Source organism: Pelmatolapia mariae, linkage group LG1 (assembly GCF_036321145.2).
Source record: "Pelmatolapia mariae isolate MD_Pm_ZW linkage group LG1, Pm_UMD_F_2, whole genome shotgun sequence".
NCBI lineage: Eukaryota > Metazoa > Chordata > Actinopteri > Cichliformes > Cichlidae > Pelmatolapia > Pelmatolapia mariae.
The window spans coordinates 19,977,819-19,998,806 of NC_086227.1; the positions used below are offsets into that span (position 1 = coordinate 19,977,819).

Consider the following 20,988-nt stretch of genomic DNA (forward strand, 5'->3'; position numbering starts at 1 on the left):
GTAGGTCCACTTTGGCTCTTAGTGGAATTAATTACACTCCAGTTATGCATTGGTCCCCAATACTCTGCTTTAAACGCATGTCCTGCAAAACAGTTTAGGAAAAAGTAGTTGTTTGATTAGTTTCCTAATGACAGTGAAAATTAATTATCATCATAATTATGTTTGTTTAAATTCCAGCAGCTCTCAAACTAGCAGTTGAGCTATAACACATCGATGATTTGTTATGCAGAGTGCAGCCAGCCTGCGCTGACTTTCCATCTATAAATTTCTTTTATGAGCATGCACTGTGCCAAGTAGAATGGTTTGATGACAATGACTGCTGTGGTTGCTGGGCTCCAAGTGAAACAGTGATGCACAACTCTTAGCCCTCCCCTCATTTTCTCCACTCACGATCCTCTCACGTTCTAACCAGTTTTCACTGTGCGCTCTGCTTCAATCTGCATCTTTCATACAGGTTTACGAGACTCCATTTTTTGTGGCAGTGGATCACGAAAAAAAGAAAGTTGTCATCAGTATCAGAGGAACTCTTTCTCCAAAGGTGACTTTCTTTCTTAAATTTCTGTGATTATTTAAATCTTTCTCTAAGGCTCTCAAAATATTGTCCGACCCCATTCTCTTCAGTTCCTCACAACAACACCACCTCCAAAGCAGGTGAAGTTCTCATGGTTTAGTGTTCTCAAACTCCTACACCTTTTCACACATAGAGCAGAAACAGGACTGTCCACCTTCAGAGATAAATGTCCTATCCGCTTTTTTTTACATAAGCATTTGTGAAAATTCCTGAGCAGTGTTAAAACTGAACTGAACCATCAGCTGAGAGATTAATCATGGTTTTATAATAAAAGCAAATTGGCTTTTAAGAGGCAGCTCACTACGCATCCCATTGAGCTTTGCTCCCAGCTAGCCAAAAACATCCAGTTTATCAGTGTAACAAACAAGAACGCATGCAGAGTGGAACATTTACAAGAACGCCACAAAGATTAAAGAAGCATTTGCAGTATTTATGAACATGCAGAATCCCTAATGATTACTGCAGCATTATTTTCATACACTGTTATAAAAGATGGATGTCGCTACTGTAACGCCACTCATTCATTTTTGAAGCCTGGAGATAAGGGTGCCCAATCCATCTTTATGTTTTGAAACCAGATGTAGTCAGAGAGAGGCAGGTCTGACTGTGAAACCACACCTGCACTTGCTAACAATGAGCTCATTGGCTAATGTACCACGTACAGGCCTCCTGTCTGAAACATATTTAAAAAAGGACCAAAAAGGAGTGACCGAGTCCATAAAATAAGCAGACAGTTGTTTCCAGAGGTCAAGTTGGAAAGCTGGTTTCCTATTGACTTGTAAAGAATTGCAAGTCTTTTTTTTTTTTTTTTTTTTTTGCAACTGTAGGCGTTGCCCCCTGGTGGCTTCTAAATACAACGCAGGTTTAAGGCACTTAACCTTTGCTTTATTTTCATAGCTGGTGTTTTTGCCGATCCTGTAGACTATCTATATACTGATTAGTTTGAGCTTGCACCTGATCGTGCAGTCTCTGCAGGAGATAGTGTAATTCAAGAATGTACCTTGCATTCAGAAAAAATACAGTATTTGCATATTTGAAAATGGATAACTGACACTGAAACTTTTTTGTTAATGAATAGAGTAGTTGGGCTGCTTTTGCAACAACAGAAGTGGTACATCAGGACTGTCTGCGTGTTTGAGAAATGGTTCTGTGGTTCAAATCATCATTTTTTTGTTGTTAATGGAAGTGATGAAACATTATCGCAATCGTGACTTCTTAAATATAAAGTTGAAGTGAGTCAGACACTTTAATCACGTAATCTCTGTGAGCTTACAGTCTTACTGCTCTTGGTGTATCCACGTACAGTTATATAACAAATAGTCACGTTTTCAGAGGGGACTATAATGACTTTTTTCATTCCTGTACATAGTTTGGCATCTTTTATTATTAAGGTGTTCTTTTTTTATGATCCCCGCCTCCACTTGTGGTATTCTGCTTTGTGCTTCGTCACATTTGAATTTGCCTTTTGCGGATCAGGACGCCCTGACTGATCTGACGGGGGACTCTGAACGTTTGCCTGTGGAGGAACAGCAAGGCACCTGGCTTGGCCACAAGGTCAGAAATTAAACGACTCGCCTATGATACATCATCTCAGCGTTACAGTCTCCTGAGATTTTCTCTTTTAACTTTCCTGTGTTCTCCATGGTGCACTTTCAACAAGCAAAGTACATCCTATACTCCAAAGGTCATTTACGTTGTTAATAATAGAATAATTACTTTGGGTGTTTTAATGAGGGAGTGATGACACAGACTTCCTGTGCATATTTCTTTCTCGCTCATCATCTTCCATCCACTGAATCCCCCCCCCTCTCTCTCTTTCCTCCCAGGGAATGGTTTACTCAGCAGAATACATTAAGAAGAAACTGGAGCAGGAAATGATCTTGTCTCAAGCTTTTGGACGAGACTTGGTACATGACTCAGTATACTGTGTAAAGTATGGCAGGCTGAATGATGATCCTTTTTTATAAGAATTTGTACAGTGTATTTTTATTGGCGTCACTGTAGTACTTTAGTCAAGGCCACACTGGCTGCGTAACATTACCGTAATATTGGCTGTAGTGTATACAACAATTTATTTGGCAAACAGCAACAGAGGCAATTTCTTTAAGTGATTGTCTTCACTGTGGTAACAAGTGTGCTCTTGTGAATGTAATGACTCTCGCTGTCTCACACAGAACAAGGGCACCATGCATTATGGGCTGGTGATAGTCGGGCATTCTCTCGGTGCAGGCACTGCTGCTATTCTCTCCTTCCTGCTGAGACCTCAGTACCCAACACTTCACTGCTACTCTTATTCTCCACCCGGTGGCCTTCTTAGGTGAGTCAATCTGGATCCCAATCCCAGAGTATCAGTACTGCGGTGTGAATGCATTACAAAGGAAGTTACTTAAAGCGTGTTTTTGTTTTGTTTTTTTGTCACTGGTAATGTTCACAAGTCTGTCACATGTTTAGTTTCACTCCCGCTTGCTTGTTTACTTGGGGGCTCATTTATAAAAGTGATCTTGAGTATGGCAGAAAACCATGGATACATAATTTTCAGCCAGCTATATATACACCACCCAAGAATACATGTTGACTGGCATCAATCTCCTCTACCATTGCTGCGATCTCGTCTTCCAAGCAGTTTGCGTCTCTCATTCGGTCAGTTTCTGACTGAAAACTCATCTGTGCTGGCACTGTGCAGGGGAATGAAAAAACTTTTAGTTAATACTTGATATGAAGTTTTTCTATCGCAGCAGGGTTCCCCCCCCCCGTGCTTCCAGTGGCCATTGGGGTTGACTACTCGTGCAAATGCTACTGGCCTGCATACAGCAAAGCCAGTGACTCTTTTTTTCTTTCTTTTTTTACTGACAGAAATCCTTGTTTTCTCCAGTTGTTTCTGGCATTTTGATACAAGTTGGTCAATTATTTTATTTCTGTGCTGTTTCACTTTGGCTCTGGCTTAAATCTCTTTGCAGGGAGGGGTTTGTGTTTTGTTTTGTTTTTTATTTGGGGGTTTTTCCCCTATCACATGTGTGAGTTAAAAAATCGGATGCTCAGGATGTGTGACAGAAACACTTTCTCTTTAATGCTTACAATCTATTTTTATAAACCAATAACAAGCAGGTCATAAGGAATTACTATAAATTCAGGCATAAATCCAAGAAGATTTTTATCAAGTAGGTCTTTTTCATGTTGTTCTGGGTCTTCTTTCGCAATACATACCAATGCTATTACTCACTTTATTTCTCAACAGAGCTGAGAAATTTCTGTTTATATGTACAATTCTTGTGATTTTAACAATATCAGTATGAGCAAAGTGGTCCAGTTTGTTTTTTTGTTTGTTTTTCCCAGTTTCCTTTTTTTTTTTTTTAACCTTATTTAATTGTAGAGGCAAACAAACAATGAAGAGAGAGGAGGTGAATTGGAAGTAGAAGCCCAAACTCTTTCACTCTCAAGAAACTAGTTCAGGGGAGAGCAACATGAAAGAGGAAATATAAACCAATATTTTGAGGCTAAACCAAGAGACGTTTATTTTGGGGGGTTGCTTTTTAGGACAGGAAAGCAGTGAGAAATTACTGGGGAAATATGTGCAGTAAATGGCCTTCAGGCAGGTTTGAGGATTTGCTTTCTGGGCTTGAGGAATTGTGGTTTTAAATCCTCCTTTAGTTGCCACTGATTGGTCAGAGTATCTTCCTGAAGCAGATCAGAGGAAGCAGGTATCCTGATTGACATTCTGGTAGATGAAACGCAGCTTTGATGGATGCAGCTACAGATTTCTGGTAAATTTTGTGTAATCCTGTCACAGTTTTCACAGTAACTGAATTATTTGAAAATGATGATAGACCCGGCGTATGTAGCAGATCTGCAGAGATGGACATTGCTATAAACATTTTCTTTCTTTTACCCATCCCCTCAGGAAGCCTCGTTCCTCAGTCTGAGAAGAATTATATTCTCCTTTAAGTGTAGGTGCAAGGTGGTGCATTTTACTGTGGACAAGTACCCCAAAGCTGTGGTTTGTACTTTCATATCATCTTTTTTTGTAACGATGTAGCCTATTTTTGGTCCAGTGGTTCAGAGTTGATTTTTATTTTGACTGTGCACAGTTAACACTGCATACCACCATGCAGCTGGATAACTGTTTGCTATGCAAATTGTACTGGAAGGAAGTTTGTACCAAGAGGAAATTAAATGCTGCAGTGCACCTTTTAGTATTCTGTTAAAATCATCACGACACATGGCAGTTCTTAAACTGCTGTCACAAGATTTCACAGAAGAGGGGTGGCTAAAGAAAAGCATGAGTAGAAGTAGTATAAGCCCCACTAAAGCACTGTTTGTTGCCCACACGTATGCAGATGAGGAAAACAAAGATTAAGCCCCTTTTAAAGTTATAGTTTGTGTACAAATTTTCCCAAGGGCTTTTTGCCCCTCATGGGATATTGTCGTCACCGCATTCGGTGGGCGGGGGGTTTGGCAGCTCACGGTATCACAGTGTTTCTAAGTATCAAGAACCAGAATGAGAAGTTTCATTAAGAAATTCACTGAGAATCACACAGTTTAGAGAAAGAAGCAAGAGCCGTGCAACCCAAACACCACTGTTTTCCACCGTGAAACGGTGCTTTTTTTTCCTCATCTATATAAGTTAATAATATGATAAACATATATTGTTTCTACAAATAATACAGTAAACTTTATCTGGATGGTATCTCTAGTTGATCTTGCAGGATTTATATTAACAGAGAACATCCTTTTTAGCTGAATGATCTGATTATTCTTGCCATGATATACTCTTGCATCAAAACTTAATTTTCTTAGTATTAATTACATCACTGAATGCTAAATGAATGCCTCTAATTAGCTATTGCATTCCCCCAATGTGGCATAAACATAGGCTTTCCAGCACATATGGTGTATGCCACATAATGAGTGCACACTCCACAGTGGCACAGCTGCACTATCAATTCATCAGACTTGCAACCATTTTCCAGTCATTAAACCTTAAACTCAAAAGGGGTTTTGTATTAAAATTTCACATTGTGCTGTTTAGTCACATGCTATAGGCTATCACATCACTATTTAAGAGTAACTGCCCACATAGCCAAAGCTTTGAGTTGCTGTTTTTGTTTTTTCATGGATTCAGCTCATTCATAGTAAACCCATCGTGCATTTCCAAAAGCAGGCCTCCTTCATCATCTTCTTTTCGGTAACCTGTTCACATGCAAATCAATTGTAGAAGTGCAGTTCATGTTAAATCCACGGGTTTACATATTAAGGGAGAGATGGGCAAACAGGAAGGGCGCTTCTTCTGAAGACGTGTAGTTTGTGTTTACCAGCTGCATCACCAGTAGACTTTTTAACCTCCAGAGTGTTCCTGTTTTTCTCTCCGTCTTCATGACGTCATGTGCTCCTGGGGACATGAACTGCAGTGTAAGCACCACAAAGGTGGCTTTGAGGACTTTGGCAGGTGACATCACTCTCAAGGGAGTTTGTGTATCGTCGGAATTCTGTAAAGGCAGAATTGAAAGACGACGCAGGTCTGACAACACACTGGTGTTTAAGCTGGTGTGATCCCATCACAAGATAGTCTCTAATTTTCTTAAAATCTTCTCCCCATGATTTGCAGTGTTCTATCAACCAGGGCATTTTATTATGGTCAAACAGAGTGCATCCTGTAAATATGTAGCGTGCAGACTATGTGCCATTATTTTCCCTCTGTGTATCCAGTACTCCGTAATTTAACTTCTTCTGTTTTTTTTGTCCTTTTATGCACCCAGTGAGGATGCCATGGAGTACTCCAAAGAGTTTGTGTCATCCGTAGTTTTGGGAAAAGACCTGGTGCCAAGGTATCCTCTTTTACTACATCAGTATACTAATGTTACCTTCACCCTTCTGCAGTATTACCCACAGTAGCCTTCTGCTCTGTCATAGGCTTGGCCTGTCACAACTAGAGGGTTTCCGACGCCACCTTCTGGAAGTTTTACAAAAGAGTAACAAGCCAAAGGTGACTTAACTTCTTGATCTTATAGAAGATTACAGACTTGTAGAGCATTTGCTGTATGAAATCATCTGGAACATAAAACAAATGAGATTGTTTCACAAAAAGCATGCAGTAATGAGAGAAGGCTGATAGTTGCTGTTTTTTTAATCTATTAAATTCAGCATTATAAATCCTGTAGCATTTCTCATTTTTATTTCTGAAAGTTTTGTTATGATGGAATGCATACAAATATAGAAATGCATACTTTAAAAAATAAATAAATAAATTTTCCTACAGTGGAGGATCATTGCGGGAGGCACTAAATGCATCCCAAAATCAGAGCTTCCACTAGAGGATGATGATCCTCAGTCTCAGCCTGCAGCACCTCCAAGCAGTCGCTTGTGGCTACACCCCAGTGACCTCAGCATTGCCTTGTCAGCCTCCACACCCCTCTACCCACCTGGCAGGATCATCCACGTGGTACACAACCATCCTCCAGAGACATGGTAAGAAAACTGGTTTGAAAGCTGCTGCAATTAAATGCAAACATGCATATGTTGATATATGTATTTTTTGTCTGTTTGTTTTGTTGGTTTTTGTTTTTTGCCCTTTATCACCGTTCCTCTTCCCCGCTGTTTTTTTTCCCCTACCTCTCTTTCTTTCTCCCTTTTCTTTCCCCCAATCATGTCTGTCCCGTGTGTAGCAAGTGAAGGTAAAATAAAATAAACAATAAAAGCAAAGGTGAATCAAATAGACCAATACGGCAAGGCCGGGATGGTCCATTTGGTAAAATAAATCGGTTGGGCATCTTTCTTTGCCTTTAGACAATAATTCTGATGGCAAAAGAACCAAACGGGACAGGCAGGAAAAAAAAATGCAAACATGTGTTTTCTTTTTCTGTTTTACCGTGTCTAAAGGTAAAACAGAAAGTTCATCCTTATATATTTTTCTTCATACTGCAGTACTTTGTAAAGCACTTGGTGTTTAAAGGTGCTATGACAATAAACTGACTTTGCCTTGTTCGTCTTGGAGTCCTTTTGCTTTTTAATCTTTTACCCCAATGTATGGGTTTTTTGACTTGATATAAAAATATATTAAGTCAACCTGTGTGTTTACTATTTCTCATTATGACTGATAGATTCTCTCTCTTTCTCCCTCTCCCTTTCAGCTGTGGTCAGGAAGAGCCAACCTATTCAGCATTGTGGGGGGACAACAAGGCTTTCAATGAGGTCATCATATCACCTGCCATGCTTAATGAGCACATGCCCCACATGGTGATGGAGGGTCTCAACAAGGTCTGTTTTTTTAAATCTGCGTGCATGCATTATTTTGAGGGGGGTGTATTTGAAATTGTGCAAAAACGGCTTTTTAATTTTGTTCTTGATTTCCAACACTGAGTAATGGATTACACGGGTGATGCTTACATGGGGATTGGCTCTAACAATGAAAGAAAATAAACAAATGAGATGTGGGTCTTAATAAAGGGTGGAATACTTATTACAGGTTGTTTTATTGAAAATAGAGGCCAGTAGCAATTTTATGTTTTACTTTTAGTTTATCATCTTATTCTGGAGACAAGGGCAATCTTAATTAAAAATTCACTAAAAGCATTTTAGTAAATTGAGAGCTTAACTGTATGAAATTTATCTGGAAACATGCCCATAAAAATATTTAAATATAAGTTTTTCTACAGACATTTGCAGGCATTGTTACTAATAAACCCTGCGAAGAGTAATGACATCTAGAGAGAACTTAATTGAAAACTGAACATTGCCTTATCCTTTAAATCTACCCATCTTGTGGCTTTCAATAACATTGGGGACTTGAACTAGAAATTATCATATGTTGGTTATTATCATTTACTTCCTGTAGTTGCACCATGCAAAAAAATGTGCAATTTCAAAGGTAAAGGTCTTAGGATCACCAAGTTTTAATTTAAGTGGAGTTAAGAATTAGTTTTGAGGCATTTCAAAAATTTAAATGTGACTCCGTTGTTACTTTATGCATGTGACCAGTCATTAACCTACAACTCACCACACCTTTTTGTTTTTCTCCACATTGCTCCTGTCTCAAAGCATGGGAATTGTTCACTCGTGGCTGGTTTCACGGTCTTTCTTTGGTTTTTTTGAGCCTGTTCGTCATGGACGTTGAACATCTGTTTTGATAACAGGGTATTAATGTGAATGTTTGCATGTGATGGACTGATTTTGGGGGATTGCACTTGTTGTGGCTGAGGACTTCATGTTGTGTGGTGTTTTTCCTGTCTGTATATGGTGTTTTTCAGCCTGGTTTTGCCTTTGTGTTTGTCTCTCTAGATGAATGTTTAAAGTTAAGTATGTATGTATTTGTGAAGTGTGTGCGTGTAGAGGATATAGTGGTGTGATATATTTGGTGTTTCTGCAGGTACTGGAACCATTTTGTCCCCTGTCTGAGCAGGAAAACTTGGAAGCAGAGGAACTGGGAATCAGTCAACCTACATCCAGTACCACTGAGTTAATAGTCTCCCAAACAAAACTAAACGCTAGTCCTCCTCCCTCCAACTCTTCATCTGCCAACCACAAAGACCTGTCTTGCACTGGCTCCCTTGCAGAGACTGAAACTGTCTCTACACCACTCGCTGTCACTTCTTCTTCTTCAGTTCCAGATGCTGAGTCTGTTCTTCCACCTCCTCTGTCAGACTTTAACTCTGTGTCTCAGCCATGCATGGTGTCTGTCCCTTCCAACACTCAGTCAGGAGTTCTTCCAGCTGAAGATGATTCATGCATTTTACCACAACCTCAGTCAGAACCACGCGTCTCTCACCACCGTCAAGAGGAAATCCGATCTAACGAGTCTAACAGTCCTCAGATAGAAAACTCTCCTCCCAAGATAAAAGTGCCGAACAATCTTTCTGAATCTGTTGTCTAAACTTGATCACATTTAGACGCTGACAAATTCTATTACTATGTACATTACTAGTCTACATATTCTAAGGAGATGCTAATTGTAAGACTGAATTCAACTTTTGCTTGTTGCATTCAGTGTTGGAAACATTTCTGCATTATGTGCAAAACTCAGATGTTGGCCAGTCTTAGGACAAAGGCTAGAGCCAAAAGTCATAGTAAAGCTGCTATTTCTTTTTTTTTTCTTTTTTTCTTTTTTTACTGATTTTAGAGCAACCATAATGACCAGTATGTAAAGAATCCTTTTTAACCACCAACTGGCATTTTTATTCTATCAGCTTGCTGGATCCAACAAGTCCAGGCAATTTACTGGTTGCCTTTAAAAGGTGTTTCTCCAAAAGTATTAAGCGTAACATTGAAACTTGACTGAATAGCTGCCACATCAAGTTTTAGAGGGTAAAGAAAAGCACATCCACAAGGCGATGTAGTAAAAATTTTTATCAATAACCATTTCCATTAATACATCACTGGTTAATGATGTATACAATGGTACAGGAGCATGCGATGGCTTTAAACCATGGAGTCAGAAACGATGAGTCCAAACTCACCTGGACTCCTTTTCTTGTTAACCATCATCCAACTTTCCTCAAACCAACCCTTCGTTCTTTTTTCCGTTCCTCTCTCAGCTGCAGTGCCTGTGGTCAAGTGCTTTGGCACAAACTTTCTAATCCCGGTCCTCGACGTAACAAGTTTTCTTTGTATTCACAAAGTTTCTATGGTAACCTAATTTCTTCCACATTAACTGCTCTTTCTTCCTTCCTGCCTGGGTTTTTCAGTAGCTGCAGCTCTTCTCTGTGGATGTGTGTTTCCCTTTTTATTTTTGCTCCTTGAAAGCACACATTCAGAACATTCATAATCCCCTAGAAAAAACAAACAAACTGTCAATTACTCATCAGCAGCAGATGAAGCAGCAAGGGCGAATGAATGTGTAAATACAGAGTGCTCGACTATGCTGTAAAATCTATGCTCACAGTGTCTTTTCAAATTTTAAGATTTTGGTTTTCTTATTACTGGCATGTAGGAGAGTGAGTTTACTATTCAAAATAAATTTGTAGTTTACACAATTTTATATCCTTCACTGTACACTTCATATGTCAGTGTGCTTTTATTAATTCTATACACTAATACTGTTGGGATATGCAATGCAAAAAACCGTCCAAGTATAAATTTGATGTATTTTGTCATCATTTGTAGTTGTTGTGTCTACAGTCATAGATATGTTTGCTGTTGTTGGTGCCAATTATTTAATGTGGTTTACTACTTGCAGGAGCATGTTCTCATGTGTCTTTAAACTCACCCATGTAACACATTGTTTACATTTGTCATCCATAACCAATTTGCACAATATAACCATAATAAATATATTAGCTTTTGTCTTTTTGTGTTATTTTCTCTTTTAATCACCTCATTCCATTGTCACAATGTATTTTTTTGTGTGTGTTCATGTCCTCTCATATTTCCACCTGTTTTTATACCACAATATGTTTAAGTCATTAAAGTTAACCAAACAATTGCGTGCTGTTGTGTGGCTTGCCATTAATGTTTTGGGGTTTGTTTGGGTTTTTTTTGTTCTGTTCTCATTTACGTCAGCAAACATAACGCGGTTTGTATTTTGTTGGACAAACTTTGTGTTGAACGTGTTTCCAAGATGGATAAAACACTCGTATGGTTTGTTATTCCCTATAGTGGTAATGCAGGTCTTGCATAGTTCTTGCTCAGGCATCATGACTCTGTTGTGGGTGTTTAATGTCAGCTGGAGTAGGTGTGAGCTCACCTTTAGATTGCACTTATATGTAACTGAACTACGCTGCTTTTTAACACTATATTATAAGCACTTGTGCGCTTATAAATATAGTTGTAGTGGTGACCCACATAATATTTTTGAAACCATTATAATCTTACTGAAGTTGATGCAAGTGCATAACTGGCATTCGATATTTGTATCTTTTGGTTCTTCAGGAATTTTTTTTCTCATGTTTTGCTGACGAAGAGGAAGAAAACACCTCAGCATCTCTATTCATTTTCTAGATTCAAACAAAGGAAAAACTGTAGAAAGGGTTTTAAAAACTACAAAATCATTGGATGTCTGCTAGCATAGGCCAGTTTAGAAACATTTTACATATAAAACATGATAAGTCAGATTAACGTTTTCCAGTTATATATTTTTATGAAGTTATCCTGTTTATTTTGAAACGGATCCTCCCTGGTCGTCCCTCTATCAGTCAAGTCATGTATCTGTTTATACTCCTGTGCTTGTGACAGGTGCTGGAGAACTACAACAAAGGGAAAACTGCTTTGCTGTCAGCAGCCAAGATCATGGTGAGCCCCACAGAAGTGGACTTGAACCCAGAGACCTTGTTCGTCGATACATCAACAACCTCTCAGCAGCCAACGCCTACAACCCACCACCGCAGGAACAGCAGTGTTCGGTTAGTACATCAGGCACCACTGTGGGCGTGTTTAAGCCTGAAAGGATATATAAAATAGTTTGATCTTTATATTCAGCTTTCACTCTTGCCTAGTATGTAATAGTAGCAAATCTCTATCTTAAGTATAGGAGAAATCACTGGGAAATGATGTCTTGTAATGTAGCTATATAACCAGTACTAAAAAAAAATACAACTGCTACTAACTGCTACTTTATTTTCTCAAAATTATTTTTGTTTGTTCTGTATGTTTAAACAAAAAAAAAAAAGACAAAAAACATTGTTACGGTAAGCAAAGCATGCCAATACTAATTTTGCATAATGTCCTCCCTTCTCTCATGCACGCATGCACGCTGTCTGAACACAGAGCCGTTGCAACGTATGGTAGTATTCAGTTCCCACCTCGCCCTCTCTGGTTTAGCCCCTGTCCAAAGTCAGTGTGAACTCCTGGTACAAATGGTTAAATTACGAAGGTACTATCACAAAGTTTTATGACTCTGTCCACAGAAATTAAAAACCGTACCAGATTTAAGTTAGACCAATTTCCTTTTCAAGGCGGTCTCCATGTGGACCTTTGGACACTATTCTGACCATTTGTACATGCCTGTTTTCTCGTGGTGCCCCTCTGCTGTGCCATGAAAGAGGACGCCTAGTTCAAGTTATATGCACTAAATGTCTCCCTCTGGTACCTCGGGACATTATAGTAGAACTTTGACAGTCTGTTAGTAGCAGGCGCATTCACTGTGAACGACCCCATGAAGGGATGCTTGGCTACTGGCTGGAATCGTCCACTGAAGAGTGCTGCTTGAGCTTTACCCTGAGAACCAGCTCTCAACAGCAGTAAACGTGTAATATGAAGGCTGGATGATGTTTTTTACCATCTGCACAAGTGTACACACAAGCAGTCACGATGGGACTTTAAAGGAGTGAGCAGCAGTCCAAAGGTACACAGGAAGTTGATCTTGAGGGTTTATTAAACGATTCTTAAGTGAAATAGGTTGTTTTGTTTTTTCTTTTTGTGGACAGACTCACAGAACCTTTTGATCCCACCTTGTACTTTACCTCTCCTGTATTATAAGCCAATACAAGAGCACATGCACTTGGATACACTCTTGCCCTTCCAGTCTCTTTCTCTTGTTTTTTTTTTTTTTAATCTTTCCTCCATCTATGTAGTATTTTGCAATGTTCACCTGCTCTGTAGACTCTAGATACCTGTAGTTTCAGTACTAACACTTTTCATTTCTATCCTTTTTCTTTAACCTTCCGTGAGTTATTTTGACTCGTTTTCATGTCTGTCTTGTGTTTTGAATCCCCTCACCTCTCTTTTCCCTTTCATTATGTTCCAACCCACTCTTCTCCTCTCCTCTAGCTCGTGTGCCCAGTCTGAAATATCTCTGGATGGTTTCTCTGAGTGCCCCCCTCCTCCAGTGCCTGTAGTACTGCGTGGAGCACGAGAACGTTTGGCAGTGGAGCTGAGGGACCGCAAAGCACCCTTAGCTGTCATGGAGAGTCTCTCAGATGCAGAGTCCCTGTATAGTCTGGATTCCCGACGGTCCTCTGCTGCATTAAGGGGTTCACCAATGCTGGGTAGCCTCCCGTTCCCTTTGGATGCCCCAATCCCAGAGGAGAACCCATCTCTGAGCTCTCGCACTGAGCTACTATCTGCAGATGTCCTCTGCCAAGCAACAACAGAGCATCTGGGTGAGGTTGGGCCCTTCTTTACCCCACTGGAATCCAGATCAACCCCAGATTATCCTATGAGGCTGTCCCCTGCCACACCTCGCTACAGTGGACTCCATTCCCCAGCTCTTCTAAACCAGAGTGTCTTGGCTAAGTCTTACAAAACTGAGACTAATGCCAACTTGAAAATGCTTCCTGATGAGGATCACCAACAAATGCCTGGTGTCTACAGCCCAGGGAGCACACCTGTTGCTCCCCTAAGTCCACATATTGGTACTAGACCAATGGATAGAGAAAAGGAAGACTGGGAGCTGGAAACGGCAGAGAAACAGTTAAGTGCAGAGACCAGACCAGCGGTTTCTACGCCTCCACCCCATCTATCCAATGGAAACCCCAGCCAGGCAGTGCTGGAGTTCGCCCAATACTTAGACTCTCTTTTCAGACTGGATGGCAGCAGCTCACCAACTCTGGACCTTTCTGATGGGGAGTCAGAATCAGGCCGGGGCTCCTTTGGGCAGGGTGAGTGTCTTGGAGATGAGCAGCGGTTGGATGACAAACAACTTCTGGCCAGGGCAACAGTGGAGCCTAATCTAGTTCCTAAGCCCCCGCGCACTTTTGCTGGATCCGCTGACCCCTCTTCGGGCATATCTTTGTCACCCTCCTTCCCTCTCTCTTCATCTGAGGAACTCAACGACCTTTCTCCTAGCGAGGGTGCCCCGTCAGCCATACACTCCCTACGAACATCACCCCCTTGCCACTGCCCTGAAGAGAACACACTATCGTCTATGGTGTAGAGTGCGCTCTGAAGTCTCCAATGCCCTTTGCTCTGATTGAGAGGTGCAGTCAATTTCAGATTTTAAAACATATCACAGTACATGCATGCGATGGAATGCAGTTACTCATCTGAGATCCAGTGACAGAATTTGACTGACCAACTCACACAATATTCCCATTCTTCAGGTGTACCCCCTTGAACTCTGTTTATAGCATTTTCACACTATTGCAATGACTAAGAAAAAAAAGGATACCTCTCTCTGCATGCCAGGGGGCTGTGCTGCTTTTGGGTGAATATAAATAACTGTAGCTTCACAATGCCATTTGAAAATGTTGTCTCACCCACATGGGAATGCGTCCACATTACATCGATTCCCTGAAGTAACCAAATCAAAGGGAGAATATTTAACTGAGCAGGGATTCAAAAATTAACACTGTAGAAGAGGTTAGCATAGGCACATCATCTGGGTTGATGTACTGTACGACTTCCTGCACACTCAGCAGCTCCGGAAATTTGTCCAGCTTTTATTTTTGTTTGATTTCTTTAAATCAGAAATGTGAAGATGGACATTTTGTTAATAAATAGAAGTGATAAGATTTCAAGAAATGTTCCTCAGGTCTACAAAGAATTGACTTTGAGAAAGAGAGTAAGTGTGTTACATTGGTGAGAATCCATGTGTCTTAAACATTTAGTGATTGTGACAAAGTTATTTCAGATGCCTATGGATGTTTTTGAGTCTTTTGGTTACTCTTTATAATGCATGATGATAATTTTTTTTGTAATTATTTATTTATTCTTCAAGAGAAATCATCATTAAACCACCTTAGACTGACATTTGATTACTTGCGCACATCATTGCTCAATTTACCCCTCTTGCCAAAAAAAAAAAATTTAATACATCGTCTTGCCAAATGTATTTATGGGATGTAATTTTGTATATGTATATGGATATTGCTTTATTTAAAAACAAGCTAAGTTCATTATTTCCTTCCCTAGCCATCCTGTTGATTACCCACATAGACTGTTACACAGCAACTCCAGAAAAGATGTCATCCTGACCTTAAAACACTGCCATGGCTTTCATTTCCAAAACACAGCCTCTGTACACCGGAGTTTATAGGAATATCAAACTTGCTAATAGTTGTCCTAGTTTCATAATAATTACTGTACAGTTCTTCTTGGAGAGCTCTTAGAAACAGGTCAGTCTGCATGCATTCCAGAGTAGCATGGCTGGTATAGAACATGTCTTGTCCTTAAGCCACAGTAAAGAAGCTCTAAACGTGTCCAGAAATTACCATCGTATGTAAACACAAACTTTTGAGATGCTCAATAGTCGCCGAGGTCATCAGACAGGACCAAATTATATATCCTACAGCTCTCTCGGGATAGATTTCTCTTGTTCTGAAGGTGCTCTGTCATTTTGGACGTCAAGGCGTTTGCTTCCCTTTAATACGGTTCATCTCAAACATGCTTGAGGTTGGACTGAATGAATAAATGTACTCGAACATTGCATTTGCCGACTCTAAATGCTGTGTGCAGCACAGTATCTTCCATATCACTCTGGGTGTAACCAATGGGTCACGATTTGAATTATTACACTTAATGTTGTTATCACTTTTATTGCTATATTTGCTGGTATTATTATCCTTATTGCTCTTGCAACAGATTGGTTTGACGTCAGTGGTTTTTATCTCAGTTTTTAAGGAAAGTATGGAGAACTTTTTCGACTTTCCCAGATGTAAGGAGTTAAATATTTCAGGGTCCCCCCCCCCCCCCCCCCCCTGTCTTGAGTGGAAAAAATATTTGACATTCTGCCATGCCACTGGTAACAATATGCTTTTTGTTTTTGCAAATGTGTCATGGTGGTGAGACATGCTGCAGAGTGACAGCTTTCTCACAGTGAGTGACCTTTGGTGGAGCGCCACCATCAAGCCTGGAGTCACCATAGTGATCTGCACAGTCTCTCCAATTGGAATAAGATTTGCTGTGGTTACTCACAGCAGACCAGCCAGCCAGTTTACAGTCTGACACTACTGAAATCATGCTGCCAGTCCCAGTAGACACACTAAGGTTGGGCCAACAATTTCCTACATTCAGTAGCTTTGCTTGCAGCTGGTCATGCACTAAACACTGCTGAAAGAAAGCACCAATATTTTCCACCATGATGTGTATAGCACCATCTTCTATGTGTAATTATTTATACAGATGTCTAAAAAAAAGATGAATTCCAATAGAGTCATGTAGAAAACAACTATATAACAATAAGGAGATAATTACTATATTAAAAAGATATCAGTATTGACATATATATATAAAAAAAAGATTTCATCTGACAGTTATTTATTAAAACTATTGGCAGATTTAAGAATTGGTCTTTATTTAAAGGAATAATTCAACTATGTCTTGTCCATGTTTACCTGGTTTGCTTCCCGTCCTTTCCTGCCCCACAATGAGAATGTATTTAATCCCTCTCCCTCACTACCCCGCCTGTAATGAAATAAACTACAAACTGAAAAATATCCATTTGTGTCTTAACCTTTTTTTCCCCAATATGTGCTGCTGATGTCTGTTTAAATGAGCCATAAATGTATATATTACATTTGCTTGTCTTTATTTTTTAAAACAAAGTTTCGATTGTGTTTGTTTGCTCACGCATGAATTTTGGATTTGGGTCCTTTAGATTTGATGTAAAGGATGGATCAGTGGTTTTAGAAGTGCTGAGAGGCCAGATATATTTTGTGTAAAGATGAGCTGTTTGAGCTATTATAAGCCCAGGTGTAGGTGCATTGTATTATGAGTGTACAGTAGGTCAGATTAAAAGCTAGAATCTACTGCTGAGCCTTTAAAGAGGCATCATGGGTCAAATGATGTGAAGTGGATGTGAGGTGTTGATAAGACCAAGGATATATACATCCACTCCCACTAATATTTGGTTGAATGTCCTTTAGCAAACTGCACCTCGACCAGATGCTTTTGATAGCCATCAGCAAGCTTGTGGTATAATTCTGGTTGAATCTTTGAACACTTTTTATTGCAGAATTTGTGGAGTTAATGTTAGATTTTTACTAAAGGGTTGAGGTCGGAGCTTTGGGAAGGTCATTCCAGAAGGTTAATGTTAGTCTGCTTTATCTATTCCAAAAGTAGTGTTGATGTTTGGGATCATTGTCCCCATAGAAACAATAAAATAGTATCCAAGTTTCAGATGTTTAACTGTTGTTTTGAGCGAAAGTTGAAGAATTTGGAGATTATCCCCCTTCATCATTTCATCAACTTTGTGCAATGTATCAGAACCATTTCAGCTAAACAGCCCCAGAGCATAATACTACCACCAGCATGCATGAAGGTTGTTGCAGTTATTGCCTATTAAATTTGAAAGCCTCATCTTTATTCCTCTAAACATACTTTTTGTTATTGTGGCCAAATAGCTCAATCTTTGTCTCGTATTTTTCTCCAGAAGCCATTTGACTTGTCCATGTGGGCAGCTGCAAATTTCAATCTGAATGCTACACCAAAAATTACGATTAAGCCCGTCTGCTTCAAGGTTCAACATGTTGAGAATTCAGAGATGCTCTTCCGCATACCTTGGTTACAACAAGTGGTTATTTGAAATAATATTGGCTTCCTGTCATCTCAAAGCAGTCTGACCATTCTTCTTTGACCTCCAGCATCAACAAGTCATCGTCACCTTATTACTACTACTACTAATAATAATAATACATTTTATTTGAAAGTGCCTTTCAAAATACTCACGGTCACTGTACACAGTAGAATAAAAGCAACATAAAAACAAGAAGTTTACAGAATCATAAAAGCATAAGACATAAATAAAATAGGAGAGTGGAGAGGTTATGTGGGATAAGCTATTTTGTACAGGTGAGTTTTGAGTTTGGACTTAAAGAGAGAGAAGGAAGAGATGTTTCTTAAATCAGGAGGTAGGGAATTCCAGAGTCGTGGAGCAGAGCAGCTGAAAGCCCTGCTCCCCATGGTTGCAAGACGGGGGGAAGGGACGGGGAGTGAAAGGGAAGAAGAAGATCTGAGACAACGAGATGGGGCAGTGATGTTAACCAGGTCAGAGAGATATGGAGGAGAGAGATGATGAATAGCCTTAAATGTGTACAGGAGTATTTTGAAATTAATGCGATATTTGACCGGGAGCCAATGAAGCTGCTGCAGGACAGGAGTGATGTGGTGGACAGAAGGGGTCCTGGTGATGATACGGGCAGCAGAGTTCTGGATGCGTTGGAGCTTGTGGATGGATTTTTGAGTAAGACCAAAAAGAAGTGAATTACAATAATCAATCCAGGAGGTAACAAGGCTATGGACAAGAATGGCAGTGGCATGTGGGGTGAGAAAAGGACGGAGACGATTAATGTTGCGCAATTGAAAATATGCAGACCGAGTAATATTATTAATGTGTGAATTGAAAGATAGAGTACTGTCGAGGATGACACCCAAACTTTTCACAGAGGAAGAAACGAAGACCAGTGAGTTATCGATGGCAATAGAGAAACTGTTGGTTCTGGATAATGTTGATTTAGTGCCTACCAAGAGGAGCTCGGATTTATTACTATTGAGTTTGAGAAAATTAGAAGAGAACCATGAATTTAGTTCAGCTAAGCAGAGGGTGAGGGAGGATGGGGGAAGAGCAGAATCAGGTTTAGGTCTACTGTATATATTCTTTTATTTCTGAGCACTCTCCCAACACTGTACAGATGGTTGGGGGACGTGATAGACCAGCATTTCTGAAATACTCAAACCAGCCCATCTGGTACCAACAACCACGCCATGTTCCGAATCTCTTAAATCATCCTCCTTCTTCATTCTGATACTCAGTTTTAACGTCAGCTGGTCGTCTTGACCATGTCTGTATGTCTAAATGCACTGAGCATCTGCCAAGTGATTGATTTATTCGATATTGGCCTTAACAAGCCATTAAAAAGGTGTACCTAACAAAGTGGCCAGTGTGAATTGTGGATTCCTTATTTGTCTGAATATTGCCTAATCTAAAGTGAAAAGCAGAGAAAAGAGGAAATCCCATACACACACTAGCTGTATTTGTGAGTAGTAGAGTGCCTGCTTGTGTGAGACATTTCTGATAATTTCCACAGTACCCACTTGTGCTGAAGTGTGGGTTTATTATACAGTATTCTGGCACTTTTCCAGACTGTGACACACTACCTGTAGGCTCACACACTTAAGTGTTCACCACAGCTGCGGGTACTGGAATAGACCCAGTACTGAGGAGGTGTTTCAGAGTATCAGTATGGACATGAGGCAGAGGGAAAAACTGTACTAACAGGCAAAAAGACCATGAATAGTTCTTGCATCATTAGCCAAAGACAAAAGTAGTTGGCTTAACAATGGAAATGCTTCTACTTACAGCAGGTCGACTGTTTTAAGGTGTAAAATCTAATTCTACAAAATATTTTCAACCAACTTAAATAAAACATCTTCAGTTTTCACATTGATTACATTTATTTTTCTGACTTAACTAATGAAAACTTATATGTGAGCAAACAAAGCAATGCCTACTTATTTATTTTCCTTCCTTTTTCAATTTGCCCTTCACCCTATCCCTCCATCTTCCTCGGTCACACCAATGATCTGTATGTTCTCCTTCACTACATCTATCAATCTTCTCTGTGGTCGTCTTTTCCTCCTGTCTAGCAGCTCCATATTCAACATCCATTGCCCGGTATATTTACTATCCCTCCACTGCACATGTCCAAACCTTCTCAGTCGTGTCTCTCTAACTTTGTACTCATTTCTAACTGTGTCCATCCTGGTCACTCACTGCTAGCTCCACCTCGTGTCTTTTTCTTAGTGCTACTGTCTAAAAAAACCATACAGCAGGTCTCACTATCATCTTGTAAGCCTTCACTTTCACTCTTCCTGCTATCCTTCTGCCACCCTCATACCCTTTTTCAACATTAAGCCATCACCTTTGTTCTAGAAAATCATTATCAGTACACTTCTCCATTCCTCAGGGATCCTGTCACTCAAGACTGTGTTAAAAAGTCCACTCACTTTTTTCCTAACATCTCCATACTTCCACGGGTTTTTCATCTATACCAATCACCCTTCCTTTTTTATCCGCTTTTTATCCGCTTCTACATTAGTTAACCTAAAGCATAAAAACATTTTGTGTAATTTGCTATGACAAAAATAACAAACCATTGCTGTTTTAGCTTCTTAATTCATTAACTTGGCTTTTTTTTTTTTATTAATCAGACTTTAATTCCGTCAGGTAAAGTGGGACTAATCTTCATATGCTTCTGGTTCAAAATATGTTAAATCTTATCTATAATTTAAGGCACTAGCAGCAAGAACTTTTTTTCAACCAATTAAAAAAAATTCTCCAATTAAATTTTATTGTGCAGTTTTATTTTGTTAGTTTATAAAGTATGAAATCTGAGCACTCACTATAAGGGGCCATTGAAAGCTCAGTGAAAGCAAATGGTAGTAAATTTAGAATTAACTTTGTTTTTTTAAACTATCATCATTATTATTATTTTCTTAAATAATATCAGAGGTCTCAACCTTTGATATTAGTAAAATGTGTTCTCATACCTCCAATCCCGCCAGAGAGAAGCAAAGCACGTCTCTTCTGGGTCTCAAACATACTCTGAGGAAGCAAA

At 39.6% G+C, this 20,988-nt stretch overlaps 1 protein-coding gene across 2 annotated transcripts in view; it reads left to right on the forward strand.

Annotated features, from left to right (window-relative positions):
• dagla (diacylglycerol lipase, alpha) overlaps window positions 1-16,126 on the forward strand; it is a 41,341-nt gene extending 25,215 nt beyond the window's left edge. The window contains exons 11-21 of one of the 2 annotated variants that reach the window (XM_063475037.1): window positions 455-538; window positions 2,048-2,125; window positions 2,398-2,478; window positions 2,746-2,888; window positions 6,325-6,393; window positions 6,479-6,551; window positions 6,825-7,033; window positions 7,696-7,822; window positions 11,732-11,898; window positions 12,166-12,183; window positions 13,265-16,126. In XM_063475037.1, the coding sequence (XP_063331107.1) occupies window positions 455-538; window positions 2,048-2,125; window positions 2,398-2,478; window positions 2,746-2,888; window positions 6,325-6,393; window positions 6,479-6,551; window positions 6,825-7,033; window positions 7,696-7,822; window positions 11,732-11,898; window positions 12,166-12,183; window positions 13,265-14,369 (2,154 nt within the window). In that variant the 3' untranslated portion in view covers window positions 14,370-16,126. The remainder of the gene's footprint in view (window positions 1-454; window positions 539-2,047; window positions 2,126-2,397; window positions 2,479-2,745; window positions 2,889-6,324; window positions 6,394-6,478; window positions 6,552-6,824; window positions 7,034-7,695; window positions 7,823-11,731; window positions 11,899-12,165; window positions 12,184-13,264) is intronic. The other variant, XM_063475038.1, reaches the window with a different exon arrangement.
• Window positions 16,127-20,988: the final 4,862 nt, after the last annotated feature.